The 21,693-nt window shown below is 42.7% G+C and overlaps 1 protein-coding gene across 1 annotated transcript in view; it reads right to left on the reverse strand.

Annotated features, from left to right (window-relative positions):
* Positions 1–21,693, reverse strand: part of LOC148506421 (uncharacterized) — a 200,766-nt gene that overhangs the window by 60,827 nt on the left and 118,246 nt on the right. Inside the window, exon 4 of the mRNA XM_088446795.1 lies at positions 9,950–10,042. Coding sequence (XP_088302921.1) covers positions 9,950–10,042 — 93 coding nt within the window. The remainder of the gene's footprint in view (positions 1–9,949; positions 10,043–21,693) is intronic.

A 21,693-nucleotide genomic window follows, 5' to 3' on the forward strand; every position in this document is an offset into this window, starting at 1 on the left:
TAGATAGATAGATAGATAGATAGATAGATAGATAGATAGATAGATAGATAGCGATATGAGATAGATAGATATAAAGATATGACATCAATATGAGATAGATAGATGATAGATAGATATAAAGATATGAGATCGATATGAAATAGATAGATATGAGATAGATAGATAAACAATCCTAAATATGTGCTAATTTGTACTCCACTTTGAGGAAACAATAGTAAAAAATGTTCCTCTTTCCTTTTTCTGGTGATGGTTTGTGGGAGACAAATCCATCTTATTTTCCTCTGAAAAGAAACCCTCTCACCAAACACACCAGAATAGATGCAATCAGTCTTCTTTATTTAAAAAATTTCTTTTATGTATTTATTAAAAAGATTAAAAGTTTTTCTTCCATCACACATATAACAGAGCTTATGTGACCTCACTTTGGGATGGTTTCAATTCCAGCTGTTGCAACAGCCCAGATCTGGGTAGGCGCCTCTTTATGGCAGCAGCGAATCCTCCAAATTGAGGCCGTTACAGTAAAACCCAACGCGTTTAGTCAATATAAATGACTTCTTCAGGGGTATATTTATCTAGTATCTGCTTTTTAATAAATCTCCTAATTTCCTGGAATTAATGATACTGTGGGTATCAATCCTGTGTTGGCTTCCAAATAATATTTAGGTGGTATAGAACATAGAAATCACCTTGCAAACAATTGGCGTTTTATATTTTAGTGCTGCTCTGTCCTCACATGTGCTCTGACCTCTTTCTAACATGATTAATTGGAAATCCACCACAATTAGTTCATGCATCTCCCTAGCCATTAGCTAAGTGTCATACATGAGATAGGAGAGGGACCGGAACAGGCAGGCTCCAGTTCCTGTGATGGGGACAATTCAAAAAACTCAATTGCCATTCTTGAGAGAATGACAAATCTAAATACGAAGTACATAAAGTATCCAAATAGAAAAAAAAAAACGTAGTCATAGTGTTAAGTCCTTAGCAGTGGCAGCTCCAGAGGTTGTGCTGCGGCGCAGTCCAATATTCAAATACGGGAGCCACACCAACTGCCACTCCAAATGCTGCCAAACATCACTGGCAGTTGGTGTGGCTCCCCTATTAATATATTGGACTGCGCTGCAGCCCCACCTCTGAAACCGCCACTTGACCCAGGCAATGAGCTTACAGTCCCACGGCAATTAGGACATGCTGCTTTGTCACCCAATTACCTCAGCCGAGAGGAAACATTTTGCCACTTTTCACCCCCTCAAGAGATGAATTTTGAAAAATCCCTGATTAGTGGGTGCCTGTGTGACGCCCACAGGGGCCCCTGACCGCTCCCACTCCATTATCCATTCTGGTGGCTGGTCCCAGTCGCCTGAATGTGGCAGCAGATTGTCCATATACCCGAGTGTGGGACTATCCCTGTCCCCATTGCCTCTATCCTCGCAAGAGCACTGTCCCCTTAGCCAGCATCCCAGAGCTGTGAGCTGAGCTGAGGAACCCCTTATCCAGTGCTGCAGCAGTTTCTTTTCATGCTGAGCCCCTGTACCCATTATCCTGAGCACCCATGGATACCCCACAAGAAACATTAATACAAAACAATCATGAAAGAAGGAAAGCACCTGGGCTGAGGCAACTTCTTCCCTTCCCCTACCCAGCCCGTACTGCCGAATAACAAGCTTAGCAGTCGTGGGAGAGTATGGTTGTATATGTGGCATTCACATGCACTCAGTATGGTCAGTGCACAGCGCTTATACACTGAAGAGCCAAAAATCATGGAATAAATGCCTAGTATCGTTAAGGACCCCCTTTATCCTGGCCAAGTGCAGCAACTTGACATGGCATAGCTTCCACAAGTGGACGGGAGACCTTTGGAGAGATGTTTGGATAGCTTTCCACAGCTCCTTGACATTTGTAGGTGCAGGATTTTGCGTGCGAATGGACCTCTCCACCACGTCTCATAAATGCTCGACTGGGTTTATGTCAGGCGAATGTGGTGGTCCAACCATTCATCGGAACTCTGCAGAATGCTCCTCAAACCAATTCTGGACAACTTGGGACCAATAATATTGTGCATTATCCTGCTGGAATGTTCCATCATTGTGGGGGTACATGAAGTCTATGAAGGGCTGCAAATGGTCATCAAGCCACGCAACGTAGCAGTTACTTGTCAATGACGTGTTCAGACGGACAAACAAACCCAACCCATGCCACGTGAACACACCTCACATCATTATGGAACCACCACCAGCCTGTATGGTGCCATGTTGACAACTGGGGTCCATGACCTTATGGGGTCTGTGCCACACCTGAAACCTACCATCAGCCTGAAAAAACTGGAACCGTGACGTACTGGACCACGCCACATGTTGCCAGTCCCACAGGATCCAATTAGTGACATCTAAAGCCCAGGTGAGGCACTGTGTCTGGTGTTGTAGTAGTAACAGGGGCTCTCTGGTGGGTCGTCTGCTCCCATATTCCATGAAGGCAAAAGAACGCTGCACTGACCTGTTGGATATGCATCTGGTACCTGTGGATGTTATTGGAGCCAGTGTCGCTTGTCTGTTACCACAGACAATTCTAGCCAGATGCCGCTGGTCACAACCATTAAGCACCTGTGGTTGGCTACTGTGCTGTCTATGGTGGGTGGTAATGCCTTCCATGGGGTATTCCCGGCACACATGACACTGTAGAATGTTGAATGCACGCACAAATTCAGAAATGGAATGTCCCATCCATTGGACACCCACTGTCATGCCCCAGTCGAATTCCGATAATTCACGTCCCCTTGCCATGAGCAGCCTAGCTAGTGTTCAACTGACTCATGAGATGTCAGATTACAACCGATACAGGTCTGAGCATTTACAAGATTTCACTGTATGGCAACGCCGACTACCATTACCTTTACATACTGCCATCCAATAACTTTTGGCACTACAGTGTGTGTGTGTGTGTGTGTGTGTGTGTTTGTGTGTGTATGTGTATATAAATATACATACAGGGTGTTCAAAAAGTTACACAATCGTATAGGGAAATGCATGAAATTGTTTTCTTTTTGAGGGGGTGAAGTACATTGAAGACCGGAACGGAGGACCCATAGGGTTGACATTGCAGCAGCGTTTATTCATTGTCGCGCTGTACATCTACTGTGGCAGTTATGCCGGGACGCAGGAGACCTTCACAAAAAGTTATATAAAAAAAAAGAAGAAAAAACTTCCGGCGCTGCTAGATTTTTAAGTTGAAACAAGTCTCAGTTATCTCAATCAATAAAGTCTCTAAAAAAGAAAGTCATTCCGTGAGTTCCTCTATTTGTTGTGATATGTACTCTCAAGGCAGATCGATGGACCTCGCATGGAATTTCATATAGGAAAAGAAGAAAAAATGCTCATACAGTGAAGTACTGTATATTTGAAAACTATGGCCCTCATTCAGAGCCGCTCGCTAGCGGCCGTACGCTCGTTCCGAGCGATGTTCGCACATCTGCGCATGCGTACGGTTTTTAGTACGCATGCGCGAACCAGTCAGTGCGGCCGAAAATCGTTTGTACGCTATATAGCGAGTGCCTGCTATTTTGAGTGACAGAATGAGGCGTATGTGGGTGGTAACGGGAAGGTGCTTGAAAACCGGGGAGTGGAATTCGAACGCAGGCGTGCTTAAAGGTCAAAACGGGCGTTTTAAGGGTGTGCATAATTAATACAGCAGCGTCATTGACCACGTCACTTGTTTTTTTTTAACTCAGAACTGCTCGCAAAATAGTGGTTGAAAAAACCAACCACAAGAATAGCGAGCAGTTCATACGCTGTACGATGTACTCGATTAATCTAATAAATAGCGGACATGACGTATGGTGCGAGCGGCCAGGGGGCGTTTTTATCAAATAAACGAGCATATGTTTTGCTCGCTCATTCAGACTTAGAGGTGGGAACAGACTGTAATTTGCGAATGGATCATTTGAATAGCCACCCCTTGTTTTTGAACGAACGACCGCAAATAGCGAACGGCTCTGAATGAGGGCCTATATGTCTATTAATTCACTTTAAAAATCAAACAAGCTTTCTGTTCAAATGGTGTTTCACAATGATGGTGTTATGAGGAACCGTACCACGTGGAGCTCCAAAATGAGGAGCAAGATAAGCATAGGGGTAGGGAGTTGTCTGGAATTCCTCCTTCTCCCTTTGCAAGAAAGTCACTGGAGCATCCACCGGGTGTCCTTCTTTAATGTCACAGGTAGGTATCCATTCAGCCAAAGCGTTTTGAATCAAAGACTCTTCCTCGGGGATGGCTCAAACAAATCCTCCATCCTGAAAACCCACATGAGCTACATGAGTCGCCTTTGCACTCGCAGAAAGTTGCGGTTTGGTGTGCCAGGTCACGTAGTGGCATCTTCCCAACATTCTTCCAAGACACAGTGACCGACACATAACGGTGGTGCAAGAATTTGTCAACAGAGAGATTGCAGAACACATGGTTTCAACAGGACAATGCCACAGGCCATACAGCCAGAAACACTATGGACCTCAACCAGAGCCGCTCGCAAAAAGCGAGAGCTCACTCTGAATGAGGGTGGCCACTTTTCTTTTGAAAGGCGGCCTCCTGGCCGCTCGTTAAGCTGTGGGTTACCACCCACAGCTTTAGCGATTGACTAGGTGATGGTGACGATGGTCGAGACCATCGCGACCATCGGGGTTTGCGTCGAGACCCTTGCGGTAGGGTCTCGTCTACCGCAAGCCCCAGGTAGGTTCCTGCTCTAACAGAGCAGGAAGCTCCCTAATGACATCACTGGTGATGTCAGTAGGGCCGCCTACAAACGGCAGGCGTTCCTTCAGGAAAAGCCTCCGTTTGTCCGGCCACCCCGCCTACAAAACAAGGCGAGCTTCCCCTTTTATAGCGAGCCCCAGAGCGAGTTCATTTGTCACTCACTCCGGGGCTTGCACACGCGCAGTGCAAGCGCTGCGCGTGCACAGGCCCTCACCTTCGACCCGCTTGCAAGTGCATAGCGCTTGCCAGCGGGTCTGAATGAGGTCCTATGTCTTACTTGGAAGAGTGTTTTCAAGGCTGACTGCTCTCATGGGGTTTGTGGCCAGCATGATCTCTGGATTTAACACCCCTTAACTTTTTATTGTAGGGGTACTTGAAGGATGCTGCCTACGCAACTCACATGCACAGTAATCCAGAATTGCAAGCGGACATTCAGAATGGTTTCTACACCATTTCATAGGACACATTGCAAAGAGCAATGAGCAGCTGCGGTCATTTGTGTGAAGCACGGAACGGCGGCCACTTCCAGCACTTGCTGTGAAATAAATAAATAATTTCAACATACGGTTGCGTAACAAGATGAGCGGTTTGGTTGTACTGGGCTCTTTTCGTCAAGTTCTGATTTATTTTATTGGCTATCCAAAACACGTGACATCTGAAAACCAATAAGATTCGGTTTTTGGGTCCGCACATAACAACCAAAACCAAACCGCTTATATAATTATGGCAAGATCAGGTGTAGGAGTGCCGCGTCCTGGGGTAAATGGCAGCACTTTGCATGCAGCAGCCAGCACGCCAGTCCAGGGTCTCCGTACCAGTATCCACAGCTATTTTTGAGGGGAAATAAAAAAATAAACAAAACATAAAATAAATCGTAGCCTGTCTGACTCTAAACATAGTTCTCCCTCTCTATGAGCGGAATAACCTATTGTCCAACTCACAAAGACACACTTGCACTTAGCACAGCACTGACATTAAGCAGCAATAGTGTCTCTCAGCAGGCGTCTAACCTGCTCCCCAGGCAGTGAGAGAGAGACTAGCAAAGCTGACACCTTTATTGTCCTCTCACAGGTGCTCTGTGAGAGGACATTTTGGACACCTTCTGGTGGTGATTAAACACTGGAGTCTTCTTACTATGAGCTGGCTCATCATCCTGAATATCTAGGATTGATTTAACCGTCCTCACAAAAAGAAGGAACATCCACTGTGGACGGATGGTCCTCCTCCCCCGAGCTAGACCCTGGAGAGGAACTATGTGCATTATATGATTCCTCTGATGTTGCATCTGAATCAATTTGTTTAGCAGACTGATAAAAAGATAACTTGCGCTTGGCGCCTTAGTAACTACCAGTCTATTATCAACATTAGATGTTGCTATACTCTGACTAGAATGGCCATAAACATCCTTCCATAAAGGATGTATAGGAGGTGCAAACATGGCATGCTGTGTACACCCCATCCAAGGAGGCAGTGTGGGAGCAGCCATACCATCCACAAACTGCTTCATTACCAGGGACAAAGAGGAGACTCAAGAAGGCTCCTGTCCAGAGCCAGGTAAACTGGACTGGTGAGGTGACTCTTTATAACAGACAACACACAAACCATCCTTAATGTCCTGAGGGGGACATACAGGCCATACAGGATTTACATGGAACCAGCACAGGCTGCTCCCCTCCTGTTTCCCTTTATCTTTTGACATGTTCAATAAAGGTAATAAATGCAATGTTATGTTACAGCCTTCACACAATGCTTAATGAATGTGATGTACTCATCCACCCTAAGAGGATGGAGAGAAGAAACAGTCATAGTTATAACTGCCAGACAGAAATAAAAGACTGGCGTCAATACAGTCACATACAATGCATATGTATTCAAATTACAATTGACTCTTAAGCTGGGTACACACTGACAGATATATTGGCCGAACTGATCGGCCAATATATCTGCTGCCCGTCGGCCAGTGCGTACCCGCGATATGTTCACAGACATATCGCATTGGCTGTGCTGCACACGTAGCGGCAGACGCATGGAAGGGTGCGGGACCCGGGGGCAGAAGCAGATATTGGCCGGTCAGTGTGTATGAAGGACCATCACCTGCAGATATATCTGTCAGGTGTGTACCCACCAATAGATCAACTACACAAACACAATGCTTGGTAGGATATAGAGCACTATGGGCTTCATTCAGAGGCGGCCGTACGGTCTACGACCGCACGGCCGCCTCGATGTTTGTCCAGTGCGCATGCGCACGAGGGAGACGGCTCCTTCGTGCGCATGCGTGAGACCCACTACGACCGACAGCACCGGTCGTAGCGGGTCTCTTTCCAAAGGGGGCGAGCTGTCGATGTTGACAGCTCGCCCCGTTTGGAAGGCAGGACGGGGGGGTGGCAGCCCAAACGGAGGCGTTCCCATGGGAACGCCAGCCGTTTGGGGGAGGCCCCACTGACATCACTAGTGATGTCAGTGGAGAGCTTCCGGCTCTGACAGAGCCAGAAGCTCTCCGGGGCTTACGACAAGTGAGACCCTACCCTAGGGTCTCGTCGTAAGCCCCGATGGTCGCGATGGTCTATGACCATCGCGACCATCACCCTAGAGGTCGTTAGAGCTGTGGGTGTAAACCCACAGCCTAACGACCGAAACAGAGGCGGGCGGTCAGGATGCAAGTGGCCGCCCAGTTTCTGAGCGACCGCTTGCATCCTCCGACCGCCTCTGAATGAGGGCCTATATAACTTAACCAAGGGAGAGGTATACAGGGAGACTGACCCAAACCCTCCTGAGACCAGCAGCTACAGCAGTGCACTGATAGTGGACCCTGAGCGTCTCTATACACGTGGAGGGTAGGCGGAGCAACCCAGATGTGCAAAACCCTTTACAGGGTCTGCGTCCGGGTCGGATCGCTAACCTCCCCTAAGCTGAGTCACCCGGCCGGGTACGCTGGCCTCATGGCAGCCCCGGCGTCAGACGATAAGGCCTCAGCGATCTAGTAATGATGCGGAGCGATCCCGGGCCCTGACTGCAGAAGCAAGGAATGCCGCGCACGATTCCCTGTAAGCTGGGATTTGCCTTACCTGACATCTCCGTGCGTCCGGTTGCAGTCCGGGTCCCAACATTGCTGCTAGCAAGCTCAGCCCTGACCCGCCAGAATCACCAGCCCAGTTACTGGTGTTGCGGCCCGGCGGAAGTATGGAGTTGTAGTACATGCGTATTAATTCAGACGCTCAGTACTGTCCAAAAAACATAAAATGAAACATAAAATAGAAGCTTAGGACTGCCTGAGCAGTCCCGTTACAAAGGTGCGCCTTAATCCTGCCGCACCAAACAAACAACTGGCCTGTGGCTAGGGGCGGGGTATATATGGAGGAGGACCCGAGGCATCCTGGGAGCTGAAAGCTTTAACTGTTTGGTGCCTGGATATCTCCAACCATAATATCCCCATGGTATCCCTGTGGATCCCTGTGGACCCTGAAGAAGAAATGTAATGTTTTTGAAGCTACTACATGGTATCGGTCCCGACCATTATAGTAGTTATTTTTGCAACACACCTCTGTGATTGCTGCCGACCTTTCACTCTGCTGTTCTCTTATACTGTACAGTGATTGGCAGGTTACCCTGATACATAGTGTGTACTTTGGGATAGAGACCCCCCCTTCAGTTCCCTTCCCTCTTTATTCCTTCTATCCTTTTGTTTTCATAGTCTTCAAATCTAATTAAATAAGTGTCTAGCAACTAGTGATATAATACGTTACAGGATGCTGGTGGTCTCTCTGTGCTGAATTTTTGCAAATGTTATGCTATGTATCGCTGTATGAAGCAGAGAGAGAGAAGCAGAGAACGGAGCTGCACACGGAAAGCAGAGAACGGAGCTGTACACGGAAAGCAGAGAAAGGAGCTGCACACAGAAAGCAGAGAACGGGGCTGCACACGGAAAGCAGAGAACGGAGCTGCACACGGAAAGCAGAGAACGGGGCTGCACACGGAAAGCACAGAACGGAGCTGCACACGGAAAGCAGAGAACGGAGCTGCACACGGAAAGCAGAGAACGGAGCTGTACACAGAAAGCAGAGAACGGAGCTGTACACAGAAAGCAGAGAACGGAGCTGTACACGGAAAGCAGAGAACGGAGCTGTACACGGAAAGCAGAGAACGGAGCTGTACACGGAAAGCAGAGAACGGAGCTGTACACGGAAAGCAGAGAACGGAGCTGTACACGGAAAGCAGAGAACGGAGCTGCAGAAGGAAAGCAGAGAACGGAGCTGTACACGGAAAGCAGAGAACGGAGCTGCACACGGAAAGCAGAGAACGGAGCTGTACACGGAAAGCAGAGAACGGAGCTGTACACGGAAAGCAGAGAACGGAGCTGTACACAGAAAGCAGAGAACGGAGCTGCACACGGAAAGCAGAGAACGGAGCTGTACACGGAAATCAGAGAACGGAGCTCTACATGGAAAGCAGAGAACGGAGCTGTACATGGAAAGCAGAGAACGGAGCTGCAGAAGGAAAGCAGAGAACGGAGCTGCAGAAGGAAAGCAGAGAACGGAGCTGTACACGGAAAGCAGAGAACGGAGCTGTACACGGAAAGCAGAGAACGGAGCTGCAGAAGGAAAGCAGAGAACGGAGCTGTACACGGAAAGCAGAGAATGGAGCTGCACACGGAAAGCAGAGAATGGAGCTGTACACGGAAAGCAGAGAACGGAGCTGTACACGGAAAGCAGAGAACGGAGCTGTACACGGAAAGCAGAGAACGGAGCTGTACACAGAAAGCAGAGAACGGAGCTGTACACGGAAAGCAGAGAACGGAGCTGTAAACGGAAAGCAGAGAACGGAGCTGCAGAAGGAAAGCAGAGAACGGAGCTGTACACGGAAAGCAGAGAACGGAGCTCTACACGGAAAGCAGAGAACGGAGCTGTACATGGAAAGCAGAGAACGGAGCTGTACACGGAAAGCAGAGAACGGAGCTGCAGAAGGAAAGCAGAGAACGGAGCTGCAGAAGGAAAGCAGAGAACGGAGCTGCAGAAGGAAAGCAGAGAACGGAGCTGCAGAAGGAAAGCAGAGAACGGAGCTGTACACGGAAAGCAGAGAACGGAGCTGCACACGGAAAGCAGAGAACGGAGCTGCACACGGAAAGCAGAGAACGGAGCTGCACACGGAAAGCAGAGAACGGAGCTGCACACGGAAAGCAGAGAACGGAGCTGCACACTGTACTCACTTTTTTTTCTTTTAGTTACATAGAGTACCGCAATGATGATCGCAATGATGATGATCGCAATGATGATTCCAGTAACATAACGCTCTCTGTTGTCTATGGGATTAAACACAACATGACACGGGTATCAGTAATCAGATATGTATTTTCATATTCACAGCTTTGTTTTATTATTAGTAAATATAAAAGAGAACAGCAACTCCCATAGTACCCAGCACATGATAAAGAAGCGTACATTCTCTATACTGGGCGGAGATGTTGGGGGTGCTCTAGCATATGAATAAACCAAAACATGTAAATTATCCAGTTTGTAAAAACTGCAGAGGAGCAAAAACACAACAAAAAAACAAACATAACTGATAACATTAGCCAATGTACATCACACAATGAGTAACGCACCCTATAGCTTAAATACGGGATGTTGCCAGCATCCCACTATACTGGACGTCGACGATCTAAATACCGGCAGCGGAATCCCGACAGCACTAATCCCAGCTCCAATATAGCAACTGCCGACATCCCGAAGGTAAATATCGGGGGTTAGGGAGGGTTAGGTTTAGGGTTAGGCACTAATGTGGGAGGGTTAGCTTTAAGGTGCAGAGAGGGGGAGGTTAGGGACTAGGGGGGGAGGTTGGGTTAGGCACCGGGGAGGGAGTGTAAGGGTTAGCGGTAGGAGACATACCTTTTAGTGTCGGGGTCCTGGCAGTCGGGATCCCATACCCAACCCCTTAGATACTATATGATGGTCTATGTGAGTGTGAGTGAGATTCGGCCAAAGTGAAACATCAGCATAATAATCAATTAGTACAGAATAAATAAAAATAATAGTAGCAAATACATTATTATCATTTCTTCATATGGCGCCAGAGGTGTGCCACAGTGCCCTACATAGTACATAAACAAATAAGTGACCCGTGGCTTACGGTACAATACCATACAGTGCAGGACAAGGACGTGGATAATATACTGTACATTGCTAAATTAGCGACCATAACACTCAAATGGCAACAGCATAAGAAACCAAGTGTTAGGTGCCCTAGCGGCTCGGACGATGTCCAACAGAGCCAGATCGCCCCGGTCCCGGGAAGACTTAGATGGGGAAGAAACAGGAAATCCAAATACAGTATTCACTACAATGCTGAGCAGTCCTTCCAATCGTGCCTAACTCCCAAGGCACTTAATCTACACTGACGTCAGGGGGCTGTAGAGTGGAGGAGCTTAGGGTTAAAGTTACAGGTTTAGTTTAAGTACCAGCTCCTGCAGTCCCATCTACAACGCCATGGTCCAGCGTCCCCCAGCCTTGAGGAAAGAGAAATAATCCGTCATCACCTGGTGGAACGAGGTTATCCGCTCTCATTTAGCCTTTGGGTTTTTGTGACCCAAATGATTTAGCATTTCTTGGCAATTAACTACACTTCATTGACTACAACTCTCTGTTTCCTATCCTGCAACCAAGTTCTTATCCATTCAACCAATTTAGAACGGTATCTAATTCATCCCGAACATTATTCATGTGCTAATGGATCCCCCATGGCTATCCAATTAGCCCCAAAGCCCAGCCCGACGCCGGCACTTATCAGGGATTTTTATTCGGGACCTGACGTGTCCCAAAAATGACGAAAACACCTAGGATCGGTGATAAATTCACGGACCTGTGTGTTTTTGGCCGGATTATCCTATTTCTTCACCCAAACAAAAAGGATAGGGTGATATAAAAAATTTTTGAAAAACGGATTATCATTGAAAAATCCCCGTTTTTCGCCCCCCCAAAAAATATATTCTGGCTAGTTGGATCCCGGCTTTAGAATCCAATCCCAAGCTTTTGAGCTCAGTTAACAGTCTGCGATGTGGGACAGTGTCAAAAATCTTACTAAAGTCCAGATAAGCTCCCTTGGTCTATTACTTCCCCCAGTCAAAAATAAATCAATCAGATTTATTTAACATCTCCCCCCAGTAAACCCATGCTGTCTGGGATCCTTCAAATTGCTGGATTCGAAATGTTCTACAACTCTTTCTTTTAATAGTGTTTCCATTACTTTCCCTATTACTTATGTCAGGTCACTGGTCGGTAGTTACTGGCCTTTTCCTTGCTTCCAGTGCAGTGAGACTACATTAGCTCTTTTACAGTTCTCTGAAATTACCCCTTTAGCTAGAGAGTGGTAGAATAATTCTGTTATTTGTGTTACCAGCACCACTTTTTTTTTTACATCCTTGGATGTATCCCATCCGGCCCCATTGATTTATCCACTTTCAGCTTTGATAGTTCTGTTAAGTTCTTTGCCTCTGTAAATATACTTGTATCTGCCTCATTATTATGTATATCCTAGTATCTGCCTCATTATTATGTATATCCTAGTATCTGCCTCATTATTATGTGTATTTGCCTCATTATTATGTATATCCTAGTATCTGCCTCATTATTATGTATATCCTAGTATCTGCCTCATTATTATGTGTATCTGCCTCATTAGTATGTATATCCTTGTATCTCATTATTATGTATATCCTTGTATCTGCCTCATTATTATGTGTATCTGCCTCATTATTATGTATATCCTTGTATCTGCCTCATTATTATGTATATCCTTGTATCTGCCTCATTAGGTATATCCTTGTATCTGCCTCATTATTATGTATATCCTAGTATCTGCCTCATTATTATGTATATCCTTGTATCTGCCTCATTATGTATATCCTTGTATCTGCCTCATTATTATGTATATCCTTGCATCTGCCTCATTATTGTGTATATCCTAGTATTTGCCTCATTATTATGTATATCCTAGTATCTGCCTCATTATTATGTATATCCTTGTATCTGCCTCATTATTATGTATATCCTTGTATCTGCCTCATTATTATGTATATCCTAGTATCTGCCTCATTATTAGGTATATCTGCCTCATTATTATGTATATCCTAGTATCTGCCTCATTATTATGTATATCCTAGTATCTGCCTCATTATTATGTATATCCTAGTATCTGCCTCATTATTATGTATATCCTTGCATCTGCCTCATTATTATGTATATCCTTGTATCGGCCTCATTATTATGTATAACCTAGTATCTGCCTCATTATTATGTATATCCTTGTATCTGCCTCATTATTAGGTATATCCTTGTATCTGCCTCATTATTAGGTATATCCTTGTATCAGCCTCATTATTATGTATATCCGTGTATCTGCCTCATTATTATGTATATCCTTGTATCTGCCTCATTATTATGTATATCCTAGTATCTGCCTCATTATTATGTATATCCTTGTATCTGCCTCATTATTATGTATATCCTTGTATCTGCCTCATTAGGTATATCCTTGTATCTGCCTCATTAGGTATATCCTTGTATCTGCCTCATTAGGTATATCCTTGTATCTGCCTCATTAGGTATATCCTTGTATCTGCCTCATTATTATGTATATCCTAATATCTGCCTCATTATTATGTATATCCTAGTATCTGCCTCATTATTATGTGTATTTGCCTCATTATTATGTATATCCTAGTATCTGCCTCATTATTAGGTATATCCTTGTATCTGCCTCATTATTATGTGTATCTGCCTCATTATTATGTATATCCTTGTATCTGCCTCATTATTATGTGTATCTGCCTCATTATTATGTATATCCTTGTATCTGCCTCATTATTATGTATATCCTTGTATCTGCCTCATTAGGTATATCCTTGTATCTGCCTCATTAGGTATATCCTTGTATCTGCCTCATTAGGTATATCCTTGTATCTGCCTCATTATTATGTATATCCTAGTATCTGCCTCATTATTATGTATATCCTAGTATCTGCCTCATTATTATGTGTATTTGCCTCATTATTATGTATATCCTAGTATCTGCCTCATTATTAGGTATATCCTTGTATCTGCCTCATTATTATGTGTATCTGCCTCATTATTATGTATATCCTTGTATCTGCCTCATTATTATGTATATCCTTGTATCTGCCTCATTATTATGTGTATCTGCCTCATTATTATGTATATCCTTGTATCTGCCTCATTATTATGTATATCCTTGTATCTGCCTCATTATTATGTGTATCTGCCTCATTATTATGTATATCCTTGTATCTGCCTCATTATTATGTATATCCTAGTATCTGCCTCATTATTATGTATATCCTTGCATCTGCCTCATTATTGTGTATATCCTAGTATCTGCCTCATTATTATGTATATCCTAGTATCTGCCTCATTATTATGTATATCCTTGTATCTGCCTCATTATTATGTATATCCTTGTATCTGCCTCATTATTATGTATATCCTAGTATCTGCCTCATTATTATGTATATCCTTTTATCTGCCTCATTAGTATGTATATCCTTGTATCTGCCTCATTATTAGGTATATCCTTGTATCTGCCTCATTATTAGGTATATCCTTCTATCTGCCTCATTATTAGGTATATCCTTCTATCTGCCTCATTATTAGGTATATCCTTGTATCTGCCTCATTATTATGTATATCCTAGTATCTGCCTCATTATTATGTATATCCTAGTATCTGCCTCATTATTATGTGTATTTGCCTCATTATTATGTATATCCTTGTATCTGCCTCATTATTAGGTATATCCTTCTATCTGCCTCATTATTAGGTATATCCTTCTATCTGCCTCATTATTAGGTATATCCTTCTATCTGCCTCATTATTAGGTATATCCTTGTATCTGCCTCATTATTAGGTATATCCTTGTATCTGCCTCATTATTATGTTTATCCGAATATCTGCCTCATTATTAGGTATATCCTTGTATCTGCCTCATTATTATGTATATCCTTGTATCTGCCTCATTATTAGGTATATCCTTGTATCTGCCTCATTATTATGTATATCCTTGTATCTGCCTCATTATTAGGTATATCCTAGTATCTGCCTCATTATTATGTATATCCTTGTATCTGCCTCATTATTATGTATATCCTAGTTTCTACCTCATTATTATGTATATCTACCTCATTATTATGTATATACTAGTATCTGCCTCATTATTATGTATATACTAGTATCTGCCTCATTATTATGTATATCCTAGCAATGTACCCCTTTTCCCCTTTCACCTACTGACTGGGCTATTTCTCATCAGTTTGTGCCTTTGCACGTCCGATCGCGTTCTTGGCCTCCTTCCGCCTGACCAGATACAGCGCTCTGTCTTCATTATTCTGAGTCTGATTATATTCCCTAAATGAACACATACAGTAACTCTATTATATCATAATAGTAACACTCTGATTAGATAGAAATATATATAGCTATAAAAATTATTATCACTTATTACCTTACCGGAGGAGTGACCGCTGCTATTATACATCTCCTTCTGTGATATCCTTCAATGGACTTAACCAGAGGTCTGTAAAGCACGTGGAGTACTCCACTAAACACCACTACGTGGGGCCGTCACACGCTGACGTAATCATTGCCCGTGGAGCGGCAGCTGTTAGTCGCACACAGTGTTATTGCAGCCCAGGACGGCTCACACTGCTGCAGGTCCGGAGAACGCTGAGTGACGGCGCGGACGCCTGTACTTTCTCTGTGCTTGGTTCTGGTGAGATCCCAAATTGGACAGACTATGCTTTTACTATTTTATCATTGATGGTCAGATGTGGAGTTTTTATGTCACTCAATATAGCTCTATCAAATCAGATTGCAACTATTAGGATTTCATTGAGTTATGTGAAGAGCTGTTTTACTGATACTAATTTATTGCTATATTTTCATTCAATATAAATCATGTGTTAATATAACCAGTGTCTTACTCTTTATTCTTTTCTACCATATCCAATATATATATATAATTAGTTACAAGTCACTATTAGTGCAAAACGATCTCTTCTTGTATATTCCCTAATTGCCCTCTATTTGATGTCACACTGGCTGATACTTCTTTTGTGAACCACACTGGCTGCATTTTTCATTGTACTTCCCCAACGCGTTTTATACAAAGATCTGTAGCTGTTAGTTTTGCACTTTACATTCTTCCCACCTGTCCTGCTCTCCCTCCACGTTCCTCCAATCTGCCACTAAATCACTAATGCTGGGCATACACTATACAATTATCTGTCTATCACTAATGCTGGGCATACACTATACAATGATCTGTCTATCACTAATGCTGGGCATACACTATACAATGATCTGTCTATCACTAATGCTGGGCATACACTATACAATTATCTGTCTATCACTAATGCTGGGCATACACTATACAATGATCTGTCTATCACTAATGCTGGGCATACACTATACAATGATCTGTCTATCACTAATGCTGGGCATACACTATACAATTATCTGTCTATCACTAATGCTGGGCATACACTATACAATGATCTGTCTATCACTAATGCTGGGCATACACTATACAATGATCTGTCTATCACTAATGCTGGGCATACACTATACACTGATCTGTCTATCACTAATGCTGGGCATCCACTATACAATTATCTGTCTATCACTAATGCTGGGCATCCACTATACACTGATCTGTCTGTCACTAATGCTGGGCATATACTATACACTGATCTGTCTGTCACTAATGCTGGGCATACACTATACAATGATCTGTCTATCACTAATGCTGGGCATCCACTATACACTTATCTGTCTATCACTAATGCTGGGCATCCACTATACAATTATCTGTCTATCACTAATGCTGGGCATACACTATACACTGATCTGTCTATCACTAATGCTGGGCATCCACTATACAATTATCTGTCTATCACTAATAATGGGCATACACTATACACTGATCTGTCTATCACTAATGCTGGGCATACACTATACACTGATCTGTCTATCACTAATGCTGGGCATACACTATACAATAATCTGTCTATCACTAATGCTGGGCATACACTATACACTGATCTCTCTATCACTAATGCTGGGCATACACTATACACTGACCTGTCTATCACTAATGCTGGGTATCCACTATACACTGATCTGTCTATCACTAATGCTGGGCATACACTATACACTGATCTGTCTGTCACTAATGCTGGGTATACACTGATCTGTCTATCACTATTGCTGGGCATACACTATACAATGATCTGTCTATCACTAATGATGAGCATACACTATACACTGATCTGTCTATCACTAATGATGAGCATACACTATACACTTATCTGTCTGTCACTAATGCTGGGCATACACTATACAATGATCTGTCATTAATGCTGGGTATACGCTATACACTGATCTGTCTATCACTAATGCTGAGCATACACTATACACTTATCTGTCTATCACAAATGCTGAGCACACACTATACAATGATCTGTCACTAATGCTGGGTATACGCTATACACTGATCTGTCTATCACTAATGCTGGGCATACACTATACAATTATCTGTCTATCACTAATGCTGAGCATACACTATACAAAGATCTGTCTATCACTAATGCTGGGCATACACTATACAATAATCTGTCTATCACTAATGCTGGGCATAAACTATACAATGATCTGTCTATCACTAATGCTGGGCATACACTATACAATGATCTGTCTATCACTAATGCTGGGCACACACTATACACTTATCTGTCTATCACTAATGCTGGGCATACACTATACAAAGATCTGTCTATCACTAATGCTGGGCATACACTATACACTTATCTGTCTATCACTAATGTCGGGCATACACTATACAATTAGCTGTCTATCACTAATGTCGGGCATACACTATACACTTATCTGTCTGTCACTAATGCTGGGCATACACTATACAATGATCTGTCTATCACTAATGCTGGGCATACACTATACAGTTATCTGTCTATCACTAATACTGGGCATACACTATACACTTATCTGTCTATCACTAATGCTGGGCATACACTATAAACTGATCTCTCTATCACTAATGCTGGGCATACACTATACACTGATCTGTCTATCACTAATGCTGGGCATACACTATACACTGATCTGTCTGTCACTAATGCTGGGCATACACTATACAAAGATCTGTCTATCACTAATGCTGGGCATAAACTATACAATGATCTGTCTATCACTAATGCTGGGCACACACTATACAATGATCTGTCTATCACTAATGCTGGGCATACACTATACAATAATCTGTCTATCACTAATGCTGGGCATACACTATACAATAATCTGTCTATCACTAATGCTGGGCATACACTATACAATGATCTGTCACTAATGCTGGGTATATGCTATACACTGATCTGTCTATCACTAATGCTGAGCATACACTATACAATGATCTGTCTATCACTAATGCTGGGCATACACTATACAATAATATGTCTATCACTAATGCTGAGCATACACTATACAAAGATCTGTCTATCACTAATGCTGGGCATACACTATACAATAATCTGTCTATCACTAATGCTGGGCATACACTATACAAAGATCTGTCTATCACTAATGCTGGGCATACACTATACACTTATCTGTCTATCACTAATGTCGGGCATACACTATACAATTAGCTGTCTATCACTAATGCTGGGCATACACTATACACTGATCTCTCTATCACTAATGCTGGGCATACACTATACAATGATCTGTCTGTCTATCACTAATGCTGGGCATGCACTATACAATAATCTGTCTATCACTAATGCTGGGCAAACACTATACAAAGATCTGTCTATCACTAATGCTGAGCATACACTATACAATGATCTGTCTATCACTAATGCTGGGCACACACTATACAAAGATCTGTCTATCACTAATGCTGGGCATACACTATACACTGATCTGTCTATCACTAATGCTGGGCATACACTATACAATGATCTGTATATCACTAATGCTGGGCATACACTATACAATGATCTGTCTATCACTAATGCTGAGCATACATTATACAAAGATCTGTCTATCATTAATGCTGGGCATAAACTATACAAAGATCTGTCTATCACTAATGCTGGGCATACACTATACACTTATCTGTCTATCACTAATGCTGGGCATACACTATACACTGATCTGTCTATCATTAATACTGGGCATACACTGTACACTGATCTGTCTATCACTAATGCTGGGCACACACTATACAATGATCTGTCTATCACTAATGCTGGGCATACACTATACAATGATCTGTCTATCACTAATGCTGGGCATACACTATACAATGATCTGTCTATCACTAATGCTGGGCATACACTATACAATTATCTGTCTATCACTAATGCTGGGCATACACTATACAATGATCTGTCTATCACTAATGCTGGGCATACACTATACAATGATCTGTCTATCACTAATGCTGGGCATACACTATACACTGATCTGTCTATCACTAATGCTGGGCATCCACTATACAATTATCTGTCTATCACTAATGCTGGGCATCCACTATACACTGATCTGTCTGTCACTAATGCTGGGCATATACTATACACTGATCTGTCTGTCACTAATGCTGGGCATACACTATACAATGATCTGTCTATCACTAATGCTGGGCATCCACTATACACTTATCTGTCTATCACTAATGCTGGGCATCCACTATACAATTATCTGTCTATCACTAATGCTGGGCATACACTATACACTGATCTGTCTATCACTAATGCTGGGCATCCACTATACAATTATCTGTCTATCACTAATAATGGGCATACACTATACACTGATCTGTCTATCACTAATGCTGGGCATACACTATACACTGATCTGTCTATCACTAATGCTGGGCATACACTATACAATAATCTGTCTATCACTAATGCTGGGCATACACTATACACTGATCTCTCTATCACTAATGCTGGGCATACACTATACACTGACCTGTCTATCACTAATGCTGGGTATCCACTATACACTGATCTGTCTATCACTAATGCTGGGCATACACTATACACTGATCTGTCTGTCACTAATGCTGGGTATACACTGATCTGTCTATCACTAATGCTGGGCATACACTATACAATGATCTGTCTATCACTAATGATGAGCATACACTATACACTGATCTGTCTATCACTAATGATGAGCATACACTATACACTTATCTGTCTGTCACTAATGCTGAGCACACACTATACAATGATCTGTCACTAATGCTGGGTATACGCTATACACTGATCTGTCTATCACTAATGCTGGGCATACACTATACAATTATCTGTCTATCACTAATGCTGAGCATACACTATACAAAGATCTGTCTATCACTAATGCTGGGCATACACTATACAATAATCTGTCTATCACTAATGCTGGGCATAAACTATACAATGATCTGTCTATCACTAATGCTGGGCATACACTATACAATAATCTGTCTATCACTAATGCTGGGCATAAACTATACAATGATCTGTCTATCACTAATGCTGGGCATACACTATACAATGATCTGTCTATCACTAATGCTGGGCACACACTATACACTTATCTGTCTATCACTAATGCTGGGCATACACTATACAAAGATCTGTCTATCACTAATGCTGGGCATACACTATACACTTATCTGTCTATCACTAATGTCGGGCATACACTATACAATTAGCTGTCTATCACTAATGTCGGGCATACACTATACACTTATCTGTCTGTCACTAATGCTGGGCATACACTATACAATGATCTGTCTATCACTAATGCTGGGCATACACTATACAGTTATCTGTCTATCACTAATACTGGGCATACACTATACACTGATCTCTCTATCACTAATGCTGGGCATACACTATACACTGATCTCTCTATCACTAATGCTGAGCATACACTATACAATGATCTGTCTATCACTAATGCTGGGCATAAACTATACAATGATCTGTCTATCACTAATGCTGAGCATACACTATACAAAGATCTGTCTATCACTAATGCTGAGCATACACTATACAATGATCTGTCTATCACTAATGCTGGGCACACACTATACAATGATCTGTCTATCACTAATGCTGGGCATACACTATACAATAATCTGTCTATCACTAATGCTGGGCATACACTATACAATAATCTGTCTATCACTAATGCTGGGCATACACTATACAATGATCTGTCACTAATGCTGGGTATATGCTATACACTGATCTGTCTATCACTAATGCTGAGCATACACTATACAATGATCTGTCTATCACTAATGCTGGGCATACACTATACAATAATATGTCTATCACTAATGCTGAGCATACACTATACAAAGATCTGTCTATCACTAATGCTGGGCATACACTATACAATAATCTGTCTATCACTAATGCTGGGCATACACTATACAAAGATCTGTCTATCACTAATGCTGGGCATACACTATACACTTATCTGTCTATCACTAATGTCGGGCATACACTATACAATTAGCTGTCTATCACTAATGCTGGGCATACACTATACACTGATCTCTCTATCACTAATGCTGGGCATACACTATACAATGATCTGTCTGTCTATCACTAATGCTGGGCATGCACTATACAATAATCTGTCTATCACTAATGCTGGGCAAACACTATACAAAGATCTGTCTATCACTAATGCTGAGCATACACTATACAATGATCTGTCTATCACTAATGCTGAGCATACACTATACAAAGATCTGTCTATCACTAATGCTGGGCATACACTATACAATAATCTGTCTATCACTAATGCTGGGCATAAACTATACAATGATCTGTCTATCACTAATGCTGGGCATACACTATAC

Source organism: Taudactylus pleione, unplaced genomic scaffold (assembly GCF_031769625.1).
Source record: "Taudactylus pleione unplaced genomic scaffold, aTauple2 ptg000405l, whole genome shotgun sequence".
Lineage (NCBI taxonomy): Eukaryota > Metazoa > Chordata > Amphibia > Anura > Myobatrachidae > Taudactylus > Taudactylus pleione.